This window comes from Furipterus horrens, unplaced genomic scaffold (assembly GCF_987537825.1).
Source record: "Furipterus horrens unplaced genomic scaffold, mFurHor1.1.pri manual_scaffold_13, whole genome shotgun sequence".
In the NCBI taxonomy this organism is placed as follows: Eukaryota; Metazoa; Chordata; class Mammalia; order Chiroptera; family Furipteridae; genus Furipterus; species Furipterus horrens.
The window spans coordinates 58985621-59007013 of record NW_028327183.1 but is presented as its reverse complement, the minus strand read 5'-3'; the positions used below and the strand labels follow the sequence as shown (position 1 = coordinate 59007013).

Sequence of the window (21393 nt, the reverse complement as noted above, 5' to 3'; positions counted from 1 at the left end):
AAATTATGTGTTTCTATTTTACTTTTAAATTTTTAATTATATATAGTTTATACTAATATAGTTGTCCCAATTTTCCCTTCTCCCCCTCCACCTAGACCCCCCCACACACACTCCCTCAGGCAATCCCTACATTGTTGTTCATGTCCACGGGTCATGCATATATATTCTTTGGCTATATTCCTTATGCCATACTTTGATATCCATGACTATTCCGTAACGACTCTGTACTTTTTAATCCCTACAACTTTTTCACCAGTTCCCCTGAGCCCCCTCCCATCTGGCAACCAACAAAATGTCCTATCTATGGTTCTGTATACTAGGATTGGAATGACAGAGATTAAAATGGTTCCTGTGCAAGAATGACACATAAATTCATGAAGATTTCCATATTAAAAAAGAAAAATTTAGGAATAAAAATATTAGCTAAATTTATCATGTGTGAGTAGTACATCTATATATGTATTAATCACATTTTTATTTTCTGTATTTCATAATGTAGACATCTTAGATGCCCACAGACATGGAAGAGACTGTCACTCCCAGGGCTAGCTAACTCTAAAATAAACTACCTGCCCAACAACATGTATTTCTTTCCTACGCAAACCAACTAATCCATAGCCATAATCCCATACATATTTTTTATCTGACTCTCACAAAGCTAGTGTTTCCCCTAAATCAGCCCAGGGCTAGGTACCACAACATTAGGGACCACCTTTATTCACCAATGCCTGCCAGAATTATTTGACTTGCAAATCCTATATGGTGTATGCTACCCTGCCTTGCCCTTCTCAAGGAATCTACAAGAAATGCTTATACCCATGTCCTCACTCTTCCTTCTGATCAGCACTGTTGCTTTCCCATGTGGCCATGTGTGGCACAGCGTGTCCCAGCTCTCGGGAACTGTAATGAAAACTTCTTACAGACACAATTAAACTCCTCATGTCACTATGTAATCACCTCTAACTTAAAACCTCATGGGTATAATTGTGATAATCACGTAGGGAACAGGGTGACTGTCCAACAGAAGAGCATACCTTCCTGGTTTCTCTTGGCTGCTGAACTGGATTCACTAAACGGCCAATAATGCCGGGGAAGGCACAGGTGCTTCTTGGCCCATTGCACTGTGGCTGCCATTTCTTTATGCTGTGAATGTTCATGCCATTGGGGGACTCCATCATTTTTAAGAGGATTTCAAAGGCATGTGTCTTTCTGGCGACTTTCATTTAGTCTTAGGGATTAAAATGCTTTGAGTATACAATTGTTTACAGACCAGTGCTCAGCCCAGTGAGCTGCACCAGCCTAGGCTTTGGGTATACAATTGGATCCACTCAGTGGTCTTTGATTCCCTACCTCTAAGGTGGCTCTGATAATTGGTTTCATTAACAGTTAATTGACAAACCTATACAATATTTATAATCTATATTGTGATTTGATAAACACACTGTGAAAAGCAGATTAAGGCTTTTGATTTGGTGGGGTTTGCTTTTTCTGAAAAAGGCTCAAAATTTCCTAAAAAACTCAGAAAACTTGGAATTTATGACTCCTGTAAGTGTAACTGTGAAAGGTTAAAGCTTTTCATCTAACATATGGAAGTCTAATTAAAAGTCTACATAAAAGGAAGAATACTTTATATATGTCTGTAATGTAAAATTATGGTGTAGAAGCCACTCAGAATTTTTAATTTAACATGAAATATTGAATCAACTATATAATACATAAACACCTTAATAAACCATTTTCAAGTGAACAGAGTTAAGTGATACATATACATGAATAGACTTAAAACACACAGCTAAAGCCCTGACTGGTGTGGCTCAGTGAATTGAGTACTGGCCTGCGGATCAAAGGGTCGTCAGTTCAATTCCCAGTCAGGGCACATGCCTGAATTGCTGGCCAGGTAATCAGTTGGGGGCATGCGAGAGGCAACCAACAGATGTTTCCTTCAACTGATGTTTCCCTCATACATTGATGTCTCTCTCCCTTTCTCCCTTTCCCTCTCTCTGAAATAAGTAAATAAAATCTTTAAAAACAAAACAAAAAAGAAAGTTTATAAAAGCCAAATATTTTTATATCCTGATTGCAATCTGCCTTAAATAATAAGTGAGCACTAACATATTTGTCATATTTAAAAAATATGTATATGTATTCACATTATCAGAGTCCTTACATTTTAGAAATGCATTAGGAATAGGTTACATATTGATATATCTGAAACTTTAAGTAAAATAACCCACTACTGTGCCTGGGGATAGACAGATCCAAGAATCACCACCATGACAGATAATGATAGAAGGATAGGACAGATCATAGAATTTAATAACATTCTATTTATGGATGTATTTGAAAATAGCCATTATAAAGGTATACATCCCTGTATCAGTATTTTTATTTGCCAGAAAGCACTGAAAATGGCAGAAGTTACTTGGTTTAAAGGATGCAAGCACGTATGGAAATATCAAAAACTGTACTCAACCCTGGCTGGTGTGGCTCAGTGGATTGAGCACTGGCCTGCAAACCTAAGGGTCACTGGTTCGATTCCCAGTCAGGGCATATGCCTAGGTTGTGGACCAGGTTCCCAGCTGAGGGTGTGTGAGAGGCAACCACTCATTGATGTTTTGCTCCTTCTCTTTCTCCCTCCCTTCCCCTCTCTCTACTTAAAAAAACAAAAAACTGCATGTTTTAAATTAATTAGATTTATATCAAAAATTTTTTAAATGTTTAAAACTTGCCACTTCCCAATTATTTTACTGATTTATTATCAATGCCCTTGAGGTTACTTATCGTGACTATATCGGTATGTTGGAAATAAAATCATGTGCTGCTGGAATATTTTACAACCTCCATATTCAGTGACGTCATTTTGGCAGTTATACCAGGGAAATTGACAAAGATTACAAACCTAGACTTGACTTAATGTATTATTGAATGCTTAGACTTAAAAAAGTATTAAAGAAAGTTCACAAAGCACATAAAACTTACAAGCGTGTGATACAAGTGGGCTTTAAATTCTACATAAAATTAAAAATTCAGAAAAAAAATTTCTCCCAAGATTCAAAAACATTTGTTCCATAGAACGCAGTAGTTACTCAGGTCATTGAGGAATGAGTGAAATTCCAACGTAAATCTTTGTTGCTGCACTGTGTCCTTGTTGGTTAAAATATCTGATTTATAAAAAGAAAACAGACAAAAGAGTCTGAGCAGCAATTTTACCAAAGGTGATAAAGACAGGATAAAAAGGATTAAAAAAATGCTCACCATCATGATTTCTTAGGGAAATGGAATTAAAACCAAAGCAAGTAAACACTACACTATTTTCCAGGGCTATTATTAAAAAAAAAAACAACATTAAACATAACAAGTGATGGAAAGGCTGCAGAAGTAGAATTTTCATATGCTGTGGGTGGGTGAAAAGGCAAAGGAAACAAGTATTTTACATTTATTTTTTTTCTAAAATATTCAGACACTTTGAGAAGTAAACATCCGTATAAAGAACTGAAGGCAAACATGCATAGCAGCATTATTTGTAATACCTCAAACCTGAAAATAAACCAAACCATAGACAGAAAAATGGATAAAAAAACACAGTACTACTCAGCAATAAAAAGAACTATTCACAGAAGTATTAGTGTTCACTCTCAAAATAACCATGCAGCATGAAGGGAACCAATATTTCTTAAGAGTATACACATTATAATGTCTATAAAGTCATACAAAATATGACCTATTATAAAGGAAGATATATTAATGATTGCCTGGGGGAGGGGCTAAGAAACCCAGGGAGAGATTATAAAAAGGCAAGAGGTAACTACAGGATGGGACAAAAGTAGGTTTACAGTTGTTTGTCTGGAAAACAATGCAATTAAATGATACAAATAACAATAATAATACCAGAATAAACTGTTTTGCATACTCACAACTATAAAACTACTTTTGCCCCACTCTGTATACAAGTGCCAGTTAAATTCCTTTCATGAGTGATGGTTCACAGCTTTGTCCATGTCAAAGTTCACCAAATAGTACACATTAGGTAAGTGCACTTTGCTGCATGTCATTGTACATATACCTGAATAAACTTTTTAAAACAGGTTCCAAATAAAAACCTAGATATCCCTTTTCTTAGAAATTTAGGTTGGCAACCCTATTTGGACTCTACCATCTATCACCTCATATCCTGGGAGAAAGCGTTGCTTCCGTGGCAGCAAATATTATATAATGTGTATGTGAATGAGGGAATATAATTTATATAGTTTACAGAAACACAACCAATGCCCTCTCTTCAATGTGACCTATGAGCTCCTTAATAAATGAGGCAGAAGGATGCAAATCAGGACCACAAAATTACACAGTCTTTCTTTTAAGGACTTGGGTGTCAAAGCAAAAAATAAGCCAGTATTGGATAGAGTATTTTCTGCCACTTTTACGTCCCTTCTAAAAAAAAAGTTTAAGAGCTCCACAAAAATCTGTTCACTCTACATGCTGACAGACCACAATTCTGCTTTCAAATCAACCACTGAAGAGAATCACCAAAGGTAAAAAAGCAAAAATATCTTTACAGAAGACCATACACCAGAGTAGTGTGTACAGGAGGCAGATTACTGGTTTGTGAATGAGGAGCTGCAAAAACCCATCAGAGCATGTAAGAAAGACAATGTCTCTGATGGAGGCAGTCATTAGCTAAGGATGGGTCTTCCAGACCAATACTAAGTCTGGTCCATTCCCCAGTCAGAGGAAAAGAATGAGGATCATGCTGAGAGCTCAGAATATTCTTAAATTCCTCAAGCAAATGGGAGAACACAGAGGTCAGATTTCCTGAGCATGCAGGAGTTGTGACTGGCACACAATGAACAGGTGAACCAGGTGGTAGAGGTGAAATGGCTTGATCCACAAAACTAGCAGTGACATCAACCTGGTAACATCTCTGGACAGGTTAGAAAGTGCAATCAGCTCCTTAAAGGCTCGCTTATACCTGAAACATTATAAGGAATCTAGCACATTTTATGTTCTGATGAAATATAAAATCATGCACATGGGTCTAAAGGAGTTTCTCTTCCAGTATTGTTATAGAGTGGAGAAATAAAATATTCCCAGTATATTTAAGGCTTTCTCCACAGTGAACTCTCTGGCATTTAAGGTGAGATTTACAAGAAAAAGATTTCTCATGTTCATTACACTCATAAAGTTTAGTTACAGGGTGAACCGTCTGATGAGGAATGAGGTCAGGTTTGTGGGTAGTTTCCCATATTCACTACACTGATAAAACATTTCACCACTGTGAACTCTCTGGTGTTGAATAAGGATAGAACTTTGTCTGAAGGACATACCACTACCACTACACTCATACAGCTTTTCTTCACTGTTAAATGAGTACACATCTGTAGCCAAAGCATTTCCCACAATTACCACACACATACGGCTTTTCTCCAGTGGAAACTTTCTGGAGTAAAAGGAGGTGAGGATCGCAGCTAAGATTCCTTACCTTTACTATACTCATAAAATCTTTCCCGAGTGTGAACATTCTGCTGTTGAATCAAACTAGAGAAATGCATAAAGAATTTCCAAAATTCACCACTCATAATGCTTTCCTCTAGAATGAACCGGATGGGTTTGAATAACTTTGAAGAGTTGCCTAAAGAATTTTCCACCATCACCCCAACCGGCATGGCTCAGCTGGTTGAGCCTTCTCCTGAAAAGTAAAGTCACTGGTTCGATCCTTCATCAAGACACATGCCTGGCTGCAGGCCCAGTCCCCATTTGGTGTGCATGTGGGAGGCAAGCGATTGATATTTCTCTTCTGTTCCTTCCTTCTCCTCTATTAAAAAAAAAATTAACAAGTATAATCTTTCAAAAATACCATTTAAAACAAAAGAATTTCCCACAATAACACTGAGAAGGCATTTCCCAAGTGTAAGATGTTCTATATCAAATGATGTTAAAAAATTTTCCAGTCCTGGGTGTGTTGGTTAAAGCATCGTCCCAATAGCCCAAGGTTGGAGATTTGATCCCTGGTCAGGGCAAATATCATAATTAATAGCATGCATAATTAAGTGAGCAAGTCAATTTGTCCAAAGTTTTCTCCATATTCGCTTCATTCATAAGGCTTTACTGTGAATTACGTGGTGTCGGGAAAGGCTAGAGCTTTGTCTAAAACACTTCCCACATTCACTACATTCATATGGCCTTTCCCCAGTGTGACTTCTACGGTGATAAATGAGCATACTGTTTTGTGTGAAAGACTTCCCACAATCACTGCACTCAAAGGGCTTTTCTCCAGTGTGATGTTTCCGGTGTTGAATGAGGGCAGATCTTTGGTGGAAGGACTTCAAACAATCACTGCACTCAAAGGGCTTTTCTCCAGTGTGAACTCTCTGGTGCTGAAGGAGGGTAAAGCTTCGGCTAAAGGACTTCCCACAATCACAACATTCATAAGGCTTTTCTCCAGTGTGAACTCTCTGGTGATGTAAGAGGTTAGATCTTTGGCTGAAAGACTTTCCACAATCACTACACTCAAAAGGCTTTTCTCCAGTGTGAAGTTTCCTATGTTGAAGGAGGTTAAAGTTTTTTCCAAAGGTTTTCCCACATTCGCTGCATTCATAAGGCTTTTCCCCACTGTGAACTCTCCTGTGTGTTTGGAGATGATGTTTGCGAATAAAAAATTTACCACACTGAATACACTCATAAGGCCTCTCACCAGTGTGAGCTCTGCGGTGATCAATGAGTTTAGACTTTTGTCTGAAAAATTTTCCACAATCCTTACATTCATAAGGTTTTTCACCAGTGTGAATTCTATGGTGTTGAATGAGAGAAAAGGAAAGGCGAAAAGACCTCCCACATTCACTACATTCATAAGGCTTTTCACCAGTGTGAATTCTCTCATGTTTAATGAGGACAGATTTGTAGCGAAAGCATTTCCCACAAAAAGTGCACTCATTCTGCTTTTCTCCACTAGGAATTTTCTGCGGTTGAATGATGCTAGAGCTTGGGTTGAAGGATTTCCCACAGTCACTACAATCATACAGCTTTTCTCCAGTGTGAACTCTACCATGTCTCTGTAGGTGATATTTGCGACTAAAATATTTTCCACATTTAATACACTCATAAGGCTTTTCTCCAGTGTGAACTCTCTGGTGATGTAAGAGGTTAGATCTTTGGCTGAAAGAGTTTCCACAATCACTACACTCAAAAGGCTTTTCTCCAGTGTGAAGTTTCCTATGTTGAAGGAGGTTAAAGTTTTTTCCAAAGGTTTTCCCACATTCGCTGCATTCATAAGGCTTTTCCCCACTGTGAACTCTCCTGTGTGTTTGGAGGTGATGTTTGCGAATAAAAAATTTACCACACTGAATACACTCATAAGGCCTCTCACCAGTGTGAGCTCTGCGGTGATCAATGAGTTTAGACTTTTGTCTGAAAAATTTTCCACAATCCTTACATTCATAAGGTTTTTCACCAGTGTGAATTCTATGGTGTTGAATGAGAGAAAAGGAAAGGCAAAAAGATTTCCCACATTCACCACATTCATAAGGTTTTTCACCAGTGTGAATTCTCTGAGGCTGAAGGAGGACAAATTTGTGGCGAAAGCATTTCCCACAAAAAGTGCACTCATACCGCTTTTCTCCACTAGGAATTTTCTGGTGTTGAATGGGGCTAGAGCTTTGGATGAAGGACTTCACACAATCGCTACAATCGGGCAACTTTTCTCTGGTGTGAACTCTCCTATATGGAACAAAGTTCAAAATTTGTCTGGAGGCCTTACCACCTTGGCTACCCTCATCAAGCTCTTTTCCAGAACAGACACTCTGATGTTGAACAAGTTTCTGGGTGTGGCTGGCAGCTTCTTCACATTCACCCAATGGGTGATGAGTTTTGCTACCATGAAAGGCCTGCCCACTCCCATTGCAACTGTGTGGCTCCTCACTCTTGGGAGTGGCCTGGTGCTGGAGAAAGCTTGAGATGGCTGAGAAGTCACTCCTAATCTCCCTACTGGTAAAAGGTGCCCCTGATACGTAAAAGCTGCAGCTGGTCACAAACGAGGACCTGTCCGTATCTCCTTTCCAGGGCTTCTGTCCACTGGCAGGTCTCTGTTGCTGGTGAAGGTTTGCACTGAAACAGAAGCCTCTCACACACGCGTCACTGAGAAAGGCTTTCTGTTCAAGGTACGCTGCTTGGCACTCAGTCAGGTGAAAAATATCTTTCAAGACTGAGACGCACCGCTCACAGGGATGGTTCTTCTGGGTTGCTGGAGCTATCTCAGAAGCCCCGACCTGTGACTCTGCTCCTATAGATACACTCTGCTCAGAAGGGGCCTCCTCATCTTCCCTTTCATGACAACAACCTGAAAGCAGAGAAATGCTGAGGAAATGGATGTTGACTTTGGTGGGAGGGGCAAGTCTCATTACAAAGGTGTGCCAGACACAATACGATGGTTTCATGACATTGAAAGGGAGATACCAGGCCTCTGAAATTCACAAAATAAAAGAGACCTCACTAAAAAACACCCACAAATATGGCAAGCACCACATGGAAAAGAAGGAGGATGTCAAACTCATCTTCTGCTAACAGCATTCATCAGGGCTTGTGTGTTGGTAATGTGGACAATCTGTTCAGGAGTTTGGTTATGTCCTTTTTTGAGTAAAACTCAATAAATGAGTAGCTGGTATTTGAAGACTACTTATGGATTTACGTGTGCCTCATAACCCATGCATAGGTCAATGTTGGAGAATACCGCAGAGGGAGCCACATAGAGGAACAAGTGATGCATGGAGGCCACATGTGGAAGTAGCCAGGAGGCAGGAAGTGACAGATGAAATGACAAGTCAGCAAAATGTGAAATATGGGGAAGAAAAGGTAGAAATGTGGTGTGGTCACTGTTGTACAAAAACGATAGTGGACACAAGACAGGTTCTTGGTATGATCTGAACATAACCCTCTTGTAATTATCTGCAGCATTTACCACCACAAGGGTCAGGCCTCCTCATAGACCATCCTGCCATGTCCACCCTGTGAAAGAACCAGGGTTCTCCCTGCACCCTCTCTTGTACTACTACTCAGAACCTGAATGATTCAAGTATTTTGAAAGACAACAGAAGTAATCAGCAAGCAATGACCCAGAGCAACTCAGCATAGAGTTGTATTCGGGAAAGATAATATTACAAAAACAAACAAACAAATAAACAAAAAAACTTCAAAGAGTGTATCACAAGAAAAGCCCACAGTTCATGCATGTGATGATTATGTCCTAGTACAGGCAGTCACAAAAGAACCTCATTGGAGAAAGGAGGGCAGAACTGGAGGCCATGGATCTGTACATAGTCACCCTGAGAGAAATAGGGCAAGCATGGTGGGATCCATTAAGCTGTTTGCAAACTCCTAATACACAGACATTAACCTGCACTTTTTGAGGAAACAGGTGTTAGACCTGCTCGGGGAATTCATGACTCAGGGCAGTCCACACTGCTCAGCACTGGCAGCCGTAGCACAGATGGCATGAAAGTGAAAGAAGAAGACTGATTTCCAGTCAAGATGGAGTCGTAGGAAAATACAGCTAGCCTCACACAACCACATCATAATTACAACTAAACCATAGAACAAGAGTTATTCAAAACCATCAGAAATCAAGCTGAAAAAAGTCCTACAACCATGAAATTAAAAGTAAAAACTACAATGTGACTGGTAGGAGGGGCAGAGAAGCAAAACAGGCTGGTCCCACACCCACGTGCGGGAAATAAAATCAACAGGGGTCATCTTCGAAGCAAAGCATCCCTGCCCAACACCAGGACCCCAGGTCAGGGTTCCAGTGCCAGGAAGAGAAGTCACCATAAGTTCTGGCTATAAAAACCAGTGGGGATTGAGGCTGTGGAAGATAGAACCTGCTGGTCTCCATGGCAGATCCTCTTAAAGGGCCCGTGCACAGACTTACTCAGACTCAATCCCTCTGAGTCCAGTGCCGGAGCAGCAGAAGGAAAGTTACCAGACATATGGAGAGGAACTGAATTATTCAGCAACAGGGCGAGAGCTGGGGGGGCAACTTTCTCCCAGACAGAAGAGCTGGCAGAGGCCACTGTTCCATTTCTGAGCCCTCCTTCCACATAACCAAATAGTTAGGAGGCAGGAACCATATCTGAGACTCCATCAACCTGGCTCACACAGTTTGCCCCATCCTGGTGATTCTCTGAGGCCCTGTCCCACTCAACTTTCCCACTCACTCAAGCAGTTCCCACTGGATTTTCCATATTTGTGCCTTGTCCTGGCCCATACATCAGATTTTCCTAAATAACCTCTAAAAAGAAGATCTGGCTTTACTGAGCCTTGTACCTCTCACTAAGTTGCCCCAACCCTGGCACTAGCAACAGCTGGCCTCAGTTCACAGCCTGGCCTTGCCTGGGCACCTCCAAGCCTGCTAAGTAGCAGCGATCTACAGATTGCTTTGTAGCTTATGCTGTGTACTCTGAGTAGAACACGGGCTGTTGCTTACGCTGGATGTGCCAACAGCAATCAAGGCTCAAGTACGCAGGAGGGGTTACCCAGTCCACACAATGGGTAAACCTCAAGTACCCAGCTAGGGTAAAAGGGGAGGCTGTGCCACTGGATCCTACAGGACACCTACTACATTAGGCCACTCTACCAAGCTGGGGAGTTGTATCAGGTCTACCTAATACATAGAAACAAACACAGGAAGGCTGCCAAAATGAGAAGACAAAGAAACATGGCCCAAATAAAAGAACATAATAAGATCCTAGAAAAAGAACTCAACAAAATGGAGTTCAAAACACCGGTTATAAGGATGCTCGAGGAACTTGGTGAGGACCTCAACAGCATGAAAAGATCCGGTTATAAATGAAGGATACACTAATGAATTAAAGAAAAATTTATAGGGAATTAACAGAGTACATGAAGCTGAGAATCAAATCAGTGGTTTGGAATATAAGGAAGCAAAAAACACACCATCAGAAGAGTAAGAAAAAAGAAATTTTTTCAAAAGAGAATGAGGGTAGTGTAAGGAGCCTCTGGAACAACATGAAGTATACCAACATTCACATCATAAGGATGCCAGAAGAAGGAGTGAGCGAGAAATTAGAAACCTACTTGAAAAAATAATGACAGAAAATTTCCCTAACATGAAAGAAATAGACATACAAGTCCAAGAAACACAGACAGTCCCCAACAAGATGAACCCAAAGAGGCCCATCACAAGACACATCACAATTAAAATGCCAAAGGTTAAAGACAAAGAGAGACTCTTAAAAGCAGCAAATGAAAAGCAGTTAAGTTACCTACAGGGGAGTTCCCATAAGTCTGTCAGTTGATTTCTCAAAAGAAAGTTTGCAGGCTATAAGGGATTGGCAGGAAATATTCAAAGTGATGAAAAGCAAGGACCTACATCCAGGAGAGCTATCAATTAGAATTGAATGGCAGATAAAGAGCTGTCCAGACAAGAAAAAGCCAAAGGAGTACATTACCACCAAAACAACATTATTCGAAATGTTAAAGGGTCTTCTTTAAGAAGAGGAGGAGCAAAAATATGAACAATAAAATGGCAACAACTACATATCTATCAACAATTGAATGTAATAAACAAAATAAACAAAGAAGCAAAGCAGAACAGAATCATAAATACAGATATTTTGATGGTTAGCATATGGGAGGGGGGTTGGGAGGATGAGTGAAAAAGATGAAGGGATTAAGAAGTACAAATTGGTAGTTATATAATAGTCATGGGGATGTAAAGTCCAGCTTAAAGTATAGCAGCTAAAGAACACGTATTCAAGACCCAAGGACATGGAGAATGGTGTGAGGATTGCTTGAGGGAGTGGAGATGTGGGGGAGGGGGGGGCGCAAAAACAAAAAAGTCAGAACAACTGTAATAGCAGAATCAACGAATGTAATTTTAAAAAGTGGAGGAAATTAGCAGAGTTCATTGTGTGGCCGTGGGAAAAACAAAGCTCACTCTGGAGAAAATAAGGAAGACAGGACATCACCACAGGACACAATGAGAGATGAGAAGGTCTTACCCACAGATGCGACAAGTGCAAAGATCTCCAGCATTGCACTGCAGTACAGGTGTCTCTGAGCCTCATCAAGGAGCTCCCACTCCTCCTGGGAGAAAGCAATGGCCACGTCCGCAAAGTTCATATCCTGTCAGAATGGGGACAGTTCATTCCATGACCAGCTTCTCTCCTAGGATCCCAAGTTTGTCCTAACTCCTACCATCCAAATCCATCTGCTCCCTCAACTCCCCACAGCAGAGAAGATACCATGTCTTGATATCACTGGAGTCTCTCTCTCTCCTTATATTCCCATTGATACTGTGTCTTCCCACAACAGGGATAAGTAGATGGGCAGATATATAATATCTGAGCTTTGAACCAGGTATGTGGGCCACAGTGCATCTAGTCATACAGCGGGTGAGACAAACATAGGTTACGGAGAGATAGATCTAGGCCATAGAGACTTTGTGAGTGAAATGACAGTGATCTTGTCCGGAAAGACCTCTATGGTCTCCCAGATTGTAATTTCACCACATCCCTAACCCACCTCCTGTTTATCCAATGCCAATGTAGGTTCTAAAGCTCAGGTAGGAATGATCTCTGCTACCTCACTGAGGTCATATCAGCCCTTAACAACAATAGGCAGGATGGCAGACAAAGGATATCTAATCTCTGGACCTGACATGTAAAAATCACAATACCCCTTTTCTTCAGTTAGTTCACATGGGGTTACACATGGTCACACTTTCAGAATCCACCAGAGATGGACTCACCATTCACTCTTACGTCAAAGCCAGGGCCCTGGGGCCATGAATTAAAACCCCCACCCCCCTGCAAATGCATATCAGTTTTTCTACCACACCTCTCTCTCACAACTGCACCCTCACAGCCCAGGCCTCCTCCTGCCCTCACCATAGGCATCACCTTGGCCTTTCTACTCTTTACTCAGCATATGTGGTCCAGAGAATACATGGTAAAATCAAACAGTATCAACTACAGTCCAGATTCTGACAGTCCCCACTGACGGAGGGTGCCTTCAGTTCTGCTGTAAAGGCCTCCCTTCCTGAAAGTTCCTGGCTTCAATCTCATCCACTGAGAACCAGATCAGTTCTCAGACATGCACTGCCCTCCTCCACTGGTGTTGCACTTGATGTCCCGACACCAGACTCAGCCCTCCCCTGTCCACCTCGCCCTTACTAAAGGCCCTGCTCCAGTGGCCCTCTACCCCATGCCCAGGAAGACTCTCATATGCCCACTTATGACCCTACGCTAACCCATCAGCTTGACTGGGACACCCCAGGTCTCACCAAGGATCACAACAAAGTCCCGATGAGACCAGCCCCCATCTCCTCTTGTGTGAATTACTCTCAACTTTACAATCTATCTCACATCCACGCATGGGCTTGGACATTTGACAAACCGTAATCTTTCCTCATCTCTCTATATGACCACTTCTGACTGTATCCTCTGTTGTGACACAAACTCCCCACAATCAGAATTCCCAGTCGAAACCTTGGTCCACAGCCCCAACCTGTGCCTGGGCCACTACTACCATTATAACCCTGATCATGAGTCCCCTTATCAAAATGATCTACAGCTCCCCCCTGGCCCATACACTTTCCCCTTCCTTTGGAGAAGTCTCCATCCCGAATTCCACCTCAGAGGTACAGGCGTCTATGAACTGCTCTCTGAAACAACCTCATACCATTAACGGGCCCCAGACAACTCTTGAGAGCCCCAGTGAAAATCATTCTTACTACTGTGGCCTTCCCCTTCTCAGACGATAACGCTTCCACAGTTCAAGTTACTAAAACAAAACCACTGAGTCATTCCTGACTACCGCTGTCTCTCTCAGTCTCAAAATGAGAAAATTTTGGCGGCCACACCTAAAAAAGCCTCATCCAGAATCCAACTGCTTCCCCCACCTCAGCAGCCGCCTTCCTGGTCCTTCACACTCACGCAGGTTATCCAAGCAGCCTCCTGCCTGGTCCCTCTACGACTTCCCTCACACCCATAATATTCTCGCGGCTGTCGCCAGCGGACCCTCCCGGCGAAGCCGAGGCCGCGACCTCAGAAACAAGCAACTCACGGAGCGTCGACCGCCTCCGCGCACTTTCCGGGAAGCGCCCCCTGGGCCCTGACGCAGCGCTACGGAACCTCGACTCAGGGCAGCTAGGGAGGTCAAAAGGACCGCCACAGGAAACCGGAAGTCCCGCCCTAATGTGATGCGCACGCACGCATGTTCTCTTCTGGGCGTTCATTGGTTCAATCTCGTCATCGCTGTGTGCAGTGCCCTCTGGGTACTATAGCTATATTTAGCCGTATAGGAGGGATTAGCTGCCAATCACTGAGCTTGGGCGCTGGCGAATCACAATTTGAGGCTTCACTGAGCGGTTGGCCGGTTTCCGGTGAGCTCTGTTTGCAACTGATTGCTTGTTTACGAGACATTATTTCAGACTCTTTGAAGCTCCTGCACGAGGCAGGAAGTACTGTTTCCAATCAATTTGTCTCTATTCTCATTGAAACACAAAATGCAACCTCTCTTACCTAAACTCTCTTAACTCATTTCTGCCTGTTCAAATGCATGGAGCCAGAAGCCTTAGTGGATTTTGTAACTGTCAGTACCTTCAGTTTGGGCCTTGATTGGAAGATAAGGGATTTACGAGGCTCTCAAGGAGGAAGACTAAGAGTTATCTCTACCCACGGAGAATATCTCTCCTGACTTCATCCTCAGTGACAGACGTCCAATCTACAGAACAACCTTGTTTATCCATTTAGTATTTCCTATTCAGTATTCTAAGATATAGTCAGTGGATTGAGCGTCGGCCTGCGAGCTAAGTGTCGCTGGTTCGATCTTCCAGTCAGGGCACATCAGAGAAGGAAAACTCTGACTCCAAAAAACCTCCGCTGCCTTGCGGCATACCTCTTCAGGGGAAAGGCTAAGGGAGTAAACCCCGACAGAAAATCCGGAGCCGGAGTCCCTAAGGCGGTTTGACGTTGGAGTCAACACCGGCAACTCCTGCGGCGCACCTGAAGCCAAGCTGTATCGACTCCGTCTTTCCCTTGGACCCTTCAGCTGCGAAGAGAGGGGGGGTCTGCTGCATGGGCAACAGCAGACCCTCCATATTACCCTGCCCAGGCTCTGTAGCTTCAGCGTCATCGCAAGATGTCGATTCAACACGGGAGGAGACAGATACCGTGTCACTCCCGAGTCGGACTGCACAGCCATTCTCGGCGGTGCAGATAGACTCTTAAGAAGCTACACCATCGTCTCTCGAGACGGACGGCTGCCTTCCTAGTCAGTGTTTTAAGGAATGGACCTATTTCTAATATGAGGAACAACTCATCAAATTCCATTTTTGTATGGGATATTGACTACAGTGCTCTCAGGCAGATCACATGTGCAAAGGGAACATCCCAACACCATCCTCTCATCTCATTTTGCAAGGAAGGGATTATCTTATCTCTGGTGATTGCTGTAGCTCTTATGCATGAGTTGTAAAATGCAATTAGCAGAGAGCTATTAATAATGACTAGGTAGTTATTCAAAAACACTGGTAGAAATAGCTCTGAGGAAACAGTGGAGGAGGAAAAGGGTTAAGACCTCATTATTTTTATCAAGAAACATTGAAGTCTGCCCTGGCCCAGGAGCTCAGTTGGTTAGAGCATTATTCTGATATGCCAAGGTTTGTGCCTAGTTCAGGACACAAACAATAATTGACCAGTGAATGTGAAAACTGAAAAGTAGGTGTTCATGCTGCCTCTCACTATGAGAACCCATAAGTAGAGACAAGGATTGAATCTTTATGGGTGCTTTATTCAGATGCTGGTGATCTGAGAACACCCCAGGTTATGTACCCTAAAAATTGTCTTAACATCTCATCTCACGCTGCCCTAAGGAGAAGAAAATAGTAGGTAAGGGGTTTGGGAAAAAAGGTTAATGAGATAAGAGTTACAATCCAGGGATGATTTTCCTACTACTTCTTTATCTGCTGATCAACGAGTTTTGATCTGCTTAAGGGACTATCCCTCCCTGGAACACAATGGCTCAGATACCATCTCCAAAGATTGCAGATCCCCTGGGGCACACAGGTTGAATTGCTTCCTAACCTCATGGAGTCCTGTAGGTTATGTATTTCAGTACCTGGAATAACAGCTTTCCACTTGTATTAATCACTGAAACCTATCAACAAATAACTAAACCTGAAATCTTTAACTCTTGAGTTTCCCTATCAAATGCATCAATAACTGGAACAACAAATCAATGTTTCTCTATGTGTATGTGTCTCTCTCCCTTCCTCCCCCTCTAAAAGCAATACATTAAGAAAAAAAAACCCTTAAGTCTGAATTAGGCTGAACCAAGTCTTTGTATTGTGATTCTTTTTAATCATACAAATCCTAGTGGATTTGTAATGCTTTCTCATTGAAGTTCTTTTTTTAAAAGATTTTATTTAATTTTAGAGCGAGGGGAAGGGAGGGAGAAACAGAGGGGAGAGAAGCATCAGTGTGTGGTTGCGTCTCATGCACCCCCAACTGGGAACCTGGCCTTCAACCCAGACATATTCCCTGACTGGGACTTGAACCAATGACCCTTTGGTTCACAGGCCACCATTCAATCCACTGAGCCACACCAGTCAGGGCTCACTGAAGTTTTAACTTACAATTTTATAATGACTGATGTCAAGCTGTCCTAGGCCTAATAATCACGTTCTGGGTTTTTTGTTTTGTTTTGTTTTGTTTTTGTTTTTTATTTCTTATTTAAAAAATATTTCATTCTGCTGTAAGGTAGATTTGTTGAATGACCCATTCATGGAAGTTTACTTAGTCCAACTCAATGAAGTCCATATCCTTTGCCCACTGAAAGAAATAGTGACGGGATATATTGAGGCTGTATTTTTGTTTTACGTAGTGCTCGTCTGAGCAGACATGGCAAGAACAAGAATCTTTACAGAATTTTCTCAAATGGTTTTGATAGAGCAGTGGTGACTGAATTTATTCTCTTTGGTGCAACAAGGCAAAAGGAATCATGTGTTATTCAATAAAGATTCTGCTAAAATATAGTGTCTATTTTTCTTTTTAATTACTTTCTATTATTTCTTTTATATTCAAAGCCTTCAGCCAGATATTCACAAATCTATTCTAGTCTGTGTTGCAGCATTTAATTCCTTTTTAAAGTATTTATATAGTAATCCTAGCGTTTCTAAAGTTGTCTTACTTATAATTAGCAATTACTAAATACTCCAATGTTTTAGTTAATTATTTTTAGTAAGTTTTCTCGAATCAAATTGCTATGGACAAACCCATAAACATGAAAATTACAGATTGTTTTGGCCATGTTCTTGAGCTTGAAAAAAGTACTTAACATCTCCCCAATGGGAAGTAAGGTGGTAGTTGTTAGGGCCAGGGACTTACGTTGCCAACCTTGACCCTGCCACCTGTGTCAGGACTTGCAAAACAGGCTATGGTCAGTGGTCACTGTGGTCTCGGGAGCTGTGGCCTGCAGTCATGCAGGACCTGAGCCGACACCTGTGCTAAAACAAAAAGAGTATCCATCACTGGCCATGTACCCGATCACAAAGTTCAGGCACAGCTGCCAGACTCCTGCTGAGACCTGGTTTCTCTCCCCCTGAGCATTTCCCAGGAGCAAGGGCCATAAATATCCTGGACTTTCTGTTCCCATAGCAACCATCCCTAACCAGAAGATACCATTATTTCACCTACATCCCGGACTCTGGAGCTGACCAGCAGCGTGACTCAGTGTGCCGCCCCCCACCCCGGGGGGGGGTATGCTTCGTGCCCTTAAAACACCCCCATCCCTTCCCTTGTTGCTGTAGTCTGCTCAGACTTAGCCCGCCTGCTTGAACATCCTTCAGTAAAGGCTTTGACCTGGTCCACCTGACTCCTCCTTTCTCCTGGGAACAAACCTCACAGTAGTGACTAGCGGCACACAGTGGTATCATAATCTGTTACCTGGAGCTGATTATGATGAAGGGGGAAGTGTATGTCATGTCTTGAGGCCAAGGAGGTGTTGCAATTAATATTAAGAGTGAGAGTGACTACAAGGACTGTGGTCAGGAAGGATTGAGTCCACATTATTGCTTACAAAGAGAAAATGGTAAATTCAAGTCTCAGGATGAGAAACAGAAAGTTCTATGATAACCCTAAAAGAAGTTCTGATTCTGTAGCTCCACGGCTCGTAGACCTAAAAATCAAAACATTCAATTAATGTCTTGTGGGGTTACAATGAGAGTTGAATACATACCATAATGTTTCTCATGTGAAACTTAGGGTGTTGGTTGATAAAGTGAAATTCAGAACCTTAGAATGGGGACACCTGGTTGGATGCAAAAGAAAATGGCAACCTGAAACCCTGAAGTGACTGAGTCTCTCTTATCAGGCATCTGGAAAGACTAGGCTTCCTCTGCTGATAGTGTGAGAAATGCTCACAATCAAAACTGGGACGCAGGACTTGAGCAGTAACTGAGGCAGTTGTTTATTCACAGATCTGCAGCTCTGGGCGCAGCCTAAAAGCCAAATCAAGGTGTGCGCCGAAAAGGTGGAGCTGGGTGCTTTTATCCTAATGCAAGAAAAGCCTGCGTCTCCTTCCCCTCTCCCCCTCCTTCTCCTTCCCCATTTCTCCACGCTGGACACTCCGGAGTTACAATCTAATGCAACTATCTAAATTAATTGAAGGCGAAAATTAACTGAGGGGGATCTGGTTATAGGTCCGTCCCCAGCTCTTCTTTGAAATTTCCCTATCTTGTTTGCTGGGCTGTCTAGCTACATTTTCCCATTTCCCAGAGTTTGGTGATGATTATCTCTCCCCCTTTTGATCTGAGGATGCCCCTTTTCTGATTTGTAAATATGTTAATACTGTTAGCTACATTCTTTCATTTTCCCTGAGTCTGGTGATGACTGTCTCTCCCCGTTTTGATCTCAAGTAGCCTTTGGTTTTAGAAGCATTTGTGCTGAGCTGCAGGATGCCCCCTTTCTGATTTGTAAATATGCTAATACTGTTAACTCTGGTTCAGAGACCCTCTAATTACATTTGCCTTTTGTTGCTAATAATTTTCTACTGGTTTGGGAGTCACTATTTCCTTTCTTACAATATCACCTGGGGCAGTCACCTGTAAAAAAAAATGCCAATTTTTCACAAGACTCACCAAAACAACCTATAACTAGTACTCATCTCAGCATGATCCAGGGAACTACTGGGCACATCAGAACAATTGTGATACTTTGCTAGTGTTTATTATCATAAAACGGAAGCAACTGTGGGTATGGGTTTTAAGGCTCTTTGAACAGTAAGGGTAATTGTATGAACAGACCAAATATGTGAATGGACCAAATTCATTGAAATTGTGCAATACTAGATACTCTGGATTTAGTGTGTTAGCTCGTGTGGCTGGAGCAGGCGGCTCTAACAGCGTACCTGTTCAGTTGACTGTAGATTTAAAGGTGGCCTTTTAGTTAATGAGGCTGAGATGCCAGTTAGTGTGGCATGATGTACAAGACAGAACTCCAAGGCTTAGGGATTAGAACATTGCTGAAATTTTCACACGTGAGAAGTACATTTATGCATGTATTAATTATATGTACTTATTTTCTGTATTTTCCAAAGCTGGCATATTGGAGGCACCACAAACCTGGAAGAGACTGCCCCTCAGAGGGCTAGCTGATTTTAAAAGATAATAAATTCCTGCCCAACAATGTTTCTTTCATATGCAAATCAACAAATCCAAAGCCATAGTCTCATCCACCTCCTTTACCTGCTTCTCACAAAGGAAGCCAGTATTTTCCCGAAATCAATCCAGGGTGAGGTAACAGGAAGTTAGGGATAACCCCTACATCCACACCCCAAAGCTTGCCAGATTTCCTCCGACGTGCGAGTCCTGTAGGGGCATGCCACCCTGCCTTGACTTTCCCAAGGAAAGGACAAGAAATGTTTGTGTCGATGTCCTCCTCACTCTTGGCTTTCTGGCCAACACTGTTGCTTTCCCATGTGGCCGTGTGTGGCACAATGTGTCCCTGCTCTTGGGAACTGTAAGTAATGAAAATGTCGTGCACATTAAACTCTTCATGTTGCCATTCAGTCACCTCTGAGTTAAAACCCTGTGGTATAATCAAGACAATTGGTGTAGGGAGCAGGGCGACTGTGTTGGACAGAAGAGCTCGCCTTCCTGATTGCTCCTGGCTGACTGACTGGGTTCATTAAACAGCCTACAGTGCTGGGGAAGGCACCCCTGGCTGTTGGCACCTTTGCACTTTGGCTGCCATTTCTTTATGCTGTGACTGTGTATGTGGCCAACATCAAATATGAGGTTTCAAAGGATATGCCTTTCTGGCTGTCTTCATTTTGTCTTGGGTGCTGAAATCCTCTAGGATATATGTTTAGGTCCACTGGGTGTAACTTGATTTCCTTCTCTGACACACCCAGAGAGCATGACTAAGGTAACTGGTGAACACAGAAGGTAAAGGCTTAGGAGTGGAAAAACATTCCCTCAATGACAACAAAGTCAGTGTGGGCCATTCCCCTTGTAAGCAAAATCATGCAATGATTTGTCTTCATAGTGGATGTCCCTGGACTGGGGGTTTAGTAAAGAGCTAAAGGGACCTAGTGGAAGTGTGGTGTGGGCTGCCTTTCTCACAGAAGCCACGGTACCCCAAAAGCTTAAGTGTTGCTTCAAAGGCAACTTTCCTTTTTGTTGCTTACTCTGCTGTGTAGGTAAAAACCACTTCAAAAAAGCTTGTCCCTATGTACAGAAAAAACACACACCTGTGTTTCTCTTTCACTCTCATGACTCCTCTGACACCAGATATGTGAATATCTTTCTCCCATACCAAGCAATTCTCTGCGACACCAACTAGGTGCCCCTCAATTCAATTAACTCTGACACTAGCTGGAATTACTGAGAACCACTCAGGTTGAGGGATCAGTTCTACAGGACTGAACCCCACTTCAGACTCCAATCACAAATGGTAGCTCCCCAGGTTACCCACATATTCTCTCTGATTTGTCTACAAACTATAGGCTCCCATTGTTACCGAATGGCAAGTGGGGTCCTGCTGCCCACCACCACCCTGTAGGCAGAATTCCAGAAACAAAAATTTGGTGATAAAGAAAAGGAGTTTTTACTAAAAAACTACACAAAGGTATGATTGATTATTAACTCAGTCTCCAGACCCTCTCTTCTTCGTGGAAGATGTGGATGGGGGCTGAAAGTCCCAGATTTCTAATGATGGCTTGGTCTTCTGGTGACCAGCACTCATCTTGACGCCATACAGGAACCCACCCAGAGTCACCTCACTTTCAAAACAAAAGACACTTCTATCACCCAGGAAATTCCAAAGGATTTGGGAACTCTGTGTCAAAGGCCAACTATTACAACAAAAGATGCTCCTAGTGCTCTTA

The 21393-nt window shown here is 42.4% G+C and overlaps 1 protein-coding gene across 1 annotated transcript; it reads right to left on the bottom strand.

The window, feature by feature from the left end:
- Nucleotides 1-6069: 6069 nt before the first annotated feature.
- LOC149995662 (uncharacterized) lies at nucleotides 6070-12172 on the bottom strand. Its single transcript, XM_090259506.1, has 5 exons — nucleotides 12006-12172; nucleotides 7763-8329; nucleotides 7043-7609; nucleotides 6539-6874; nucleotides 6070-6286 (listed from the first exon to the last, which is right to left on the bottom strand). Exons 1-5 carry the CDS (start codon nucleotides 12124-12126, stop codon nucleotides 6090-6092), a joined length of 1788 nt encoding a protein of 595 aa, XP_090115632.1. The 5' UTR covers nucleotides 12127-12172; the 3' UTR covers nucleotides 6070-6089.
- Between the last annotated feature and the right edge of the window lie 9221 nt (nucleotides 12173-21393).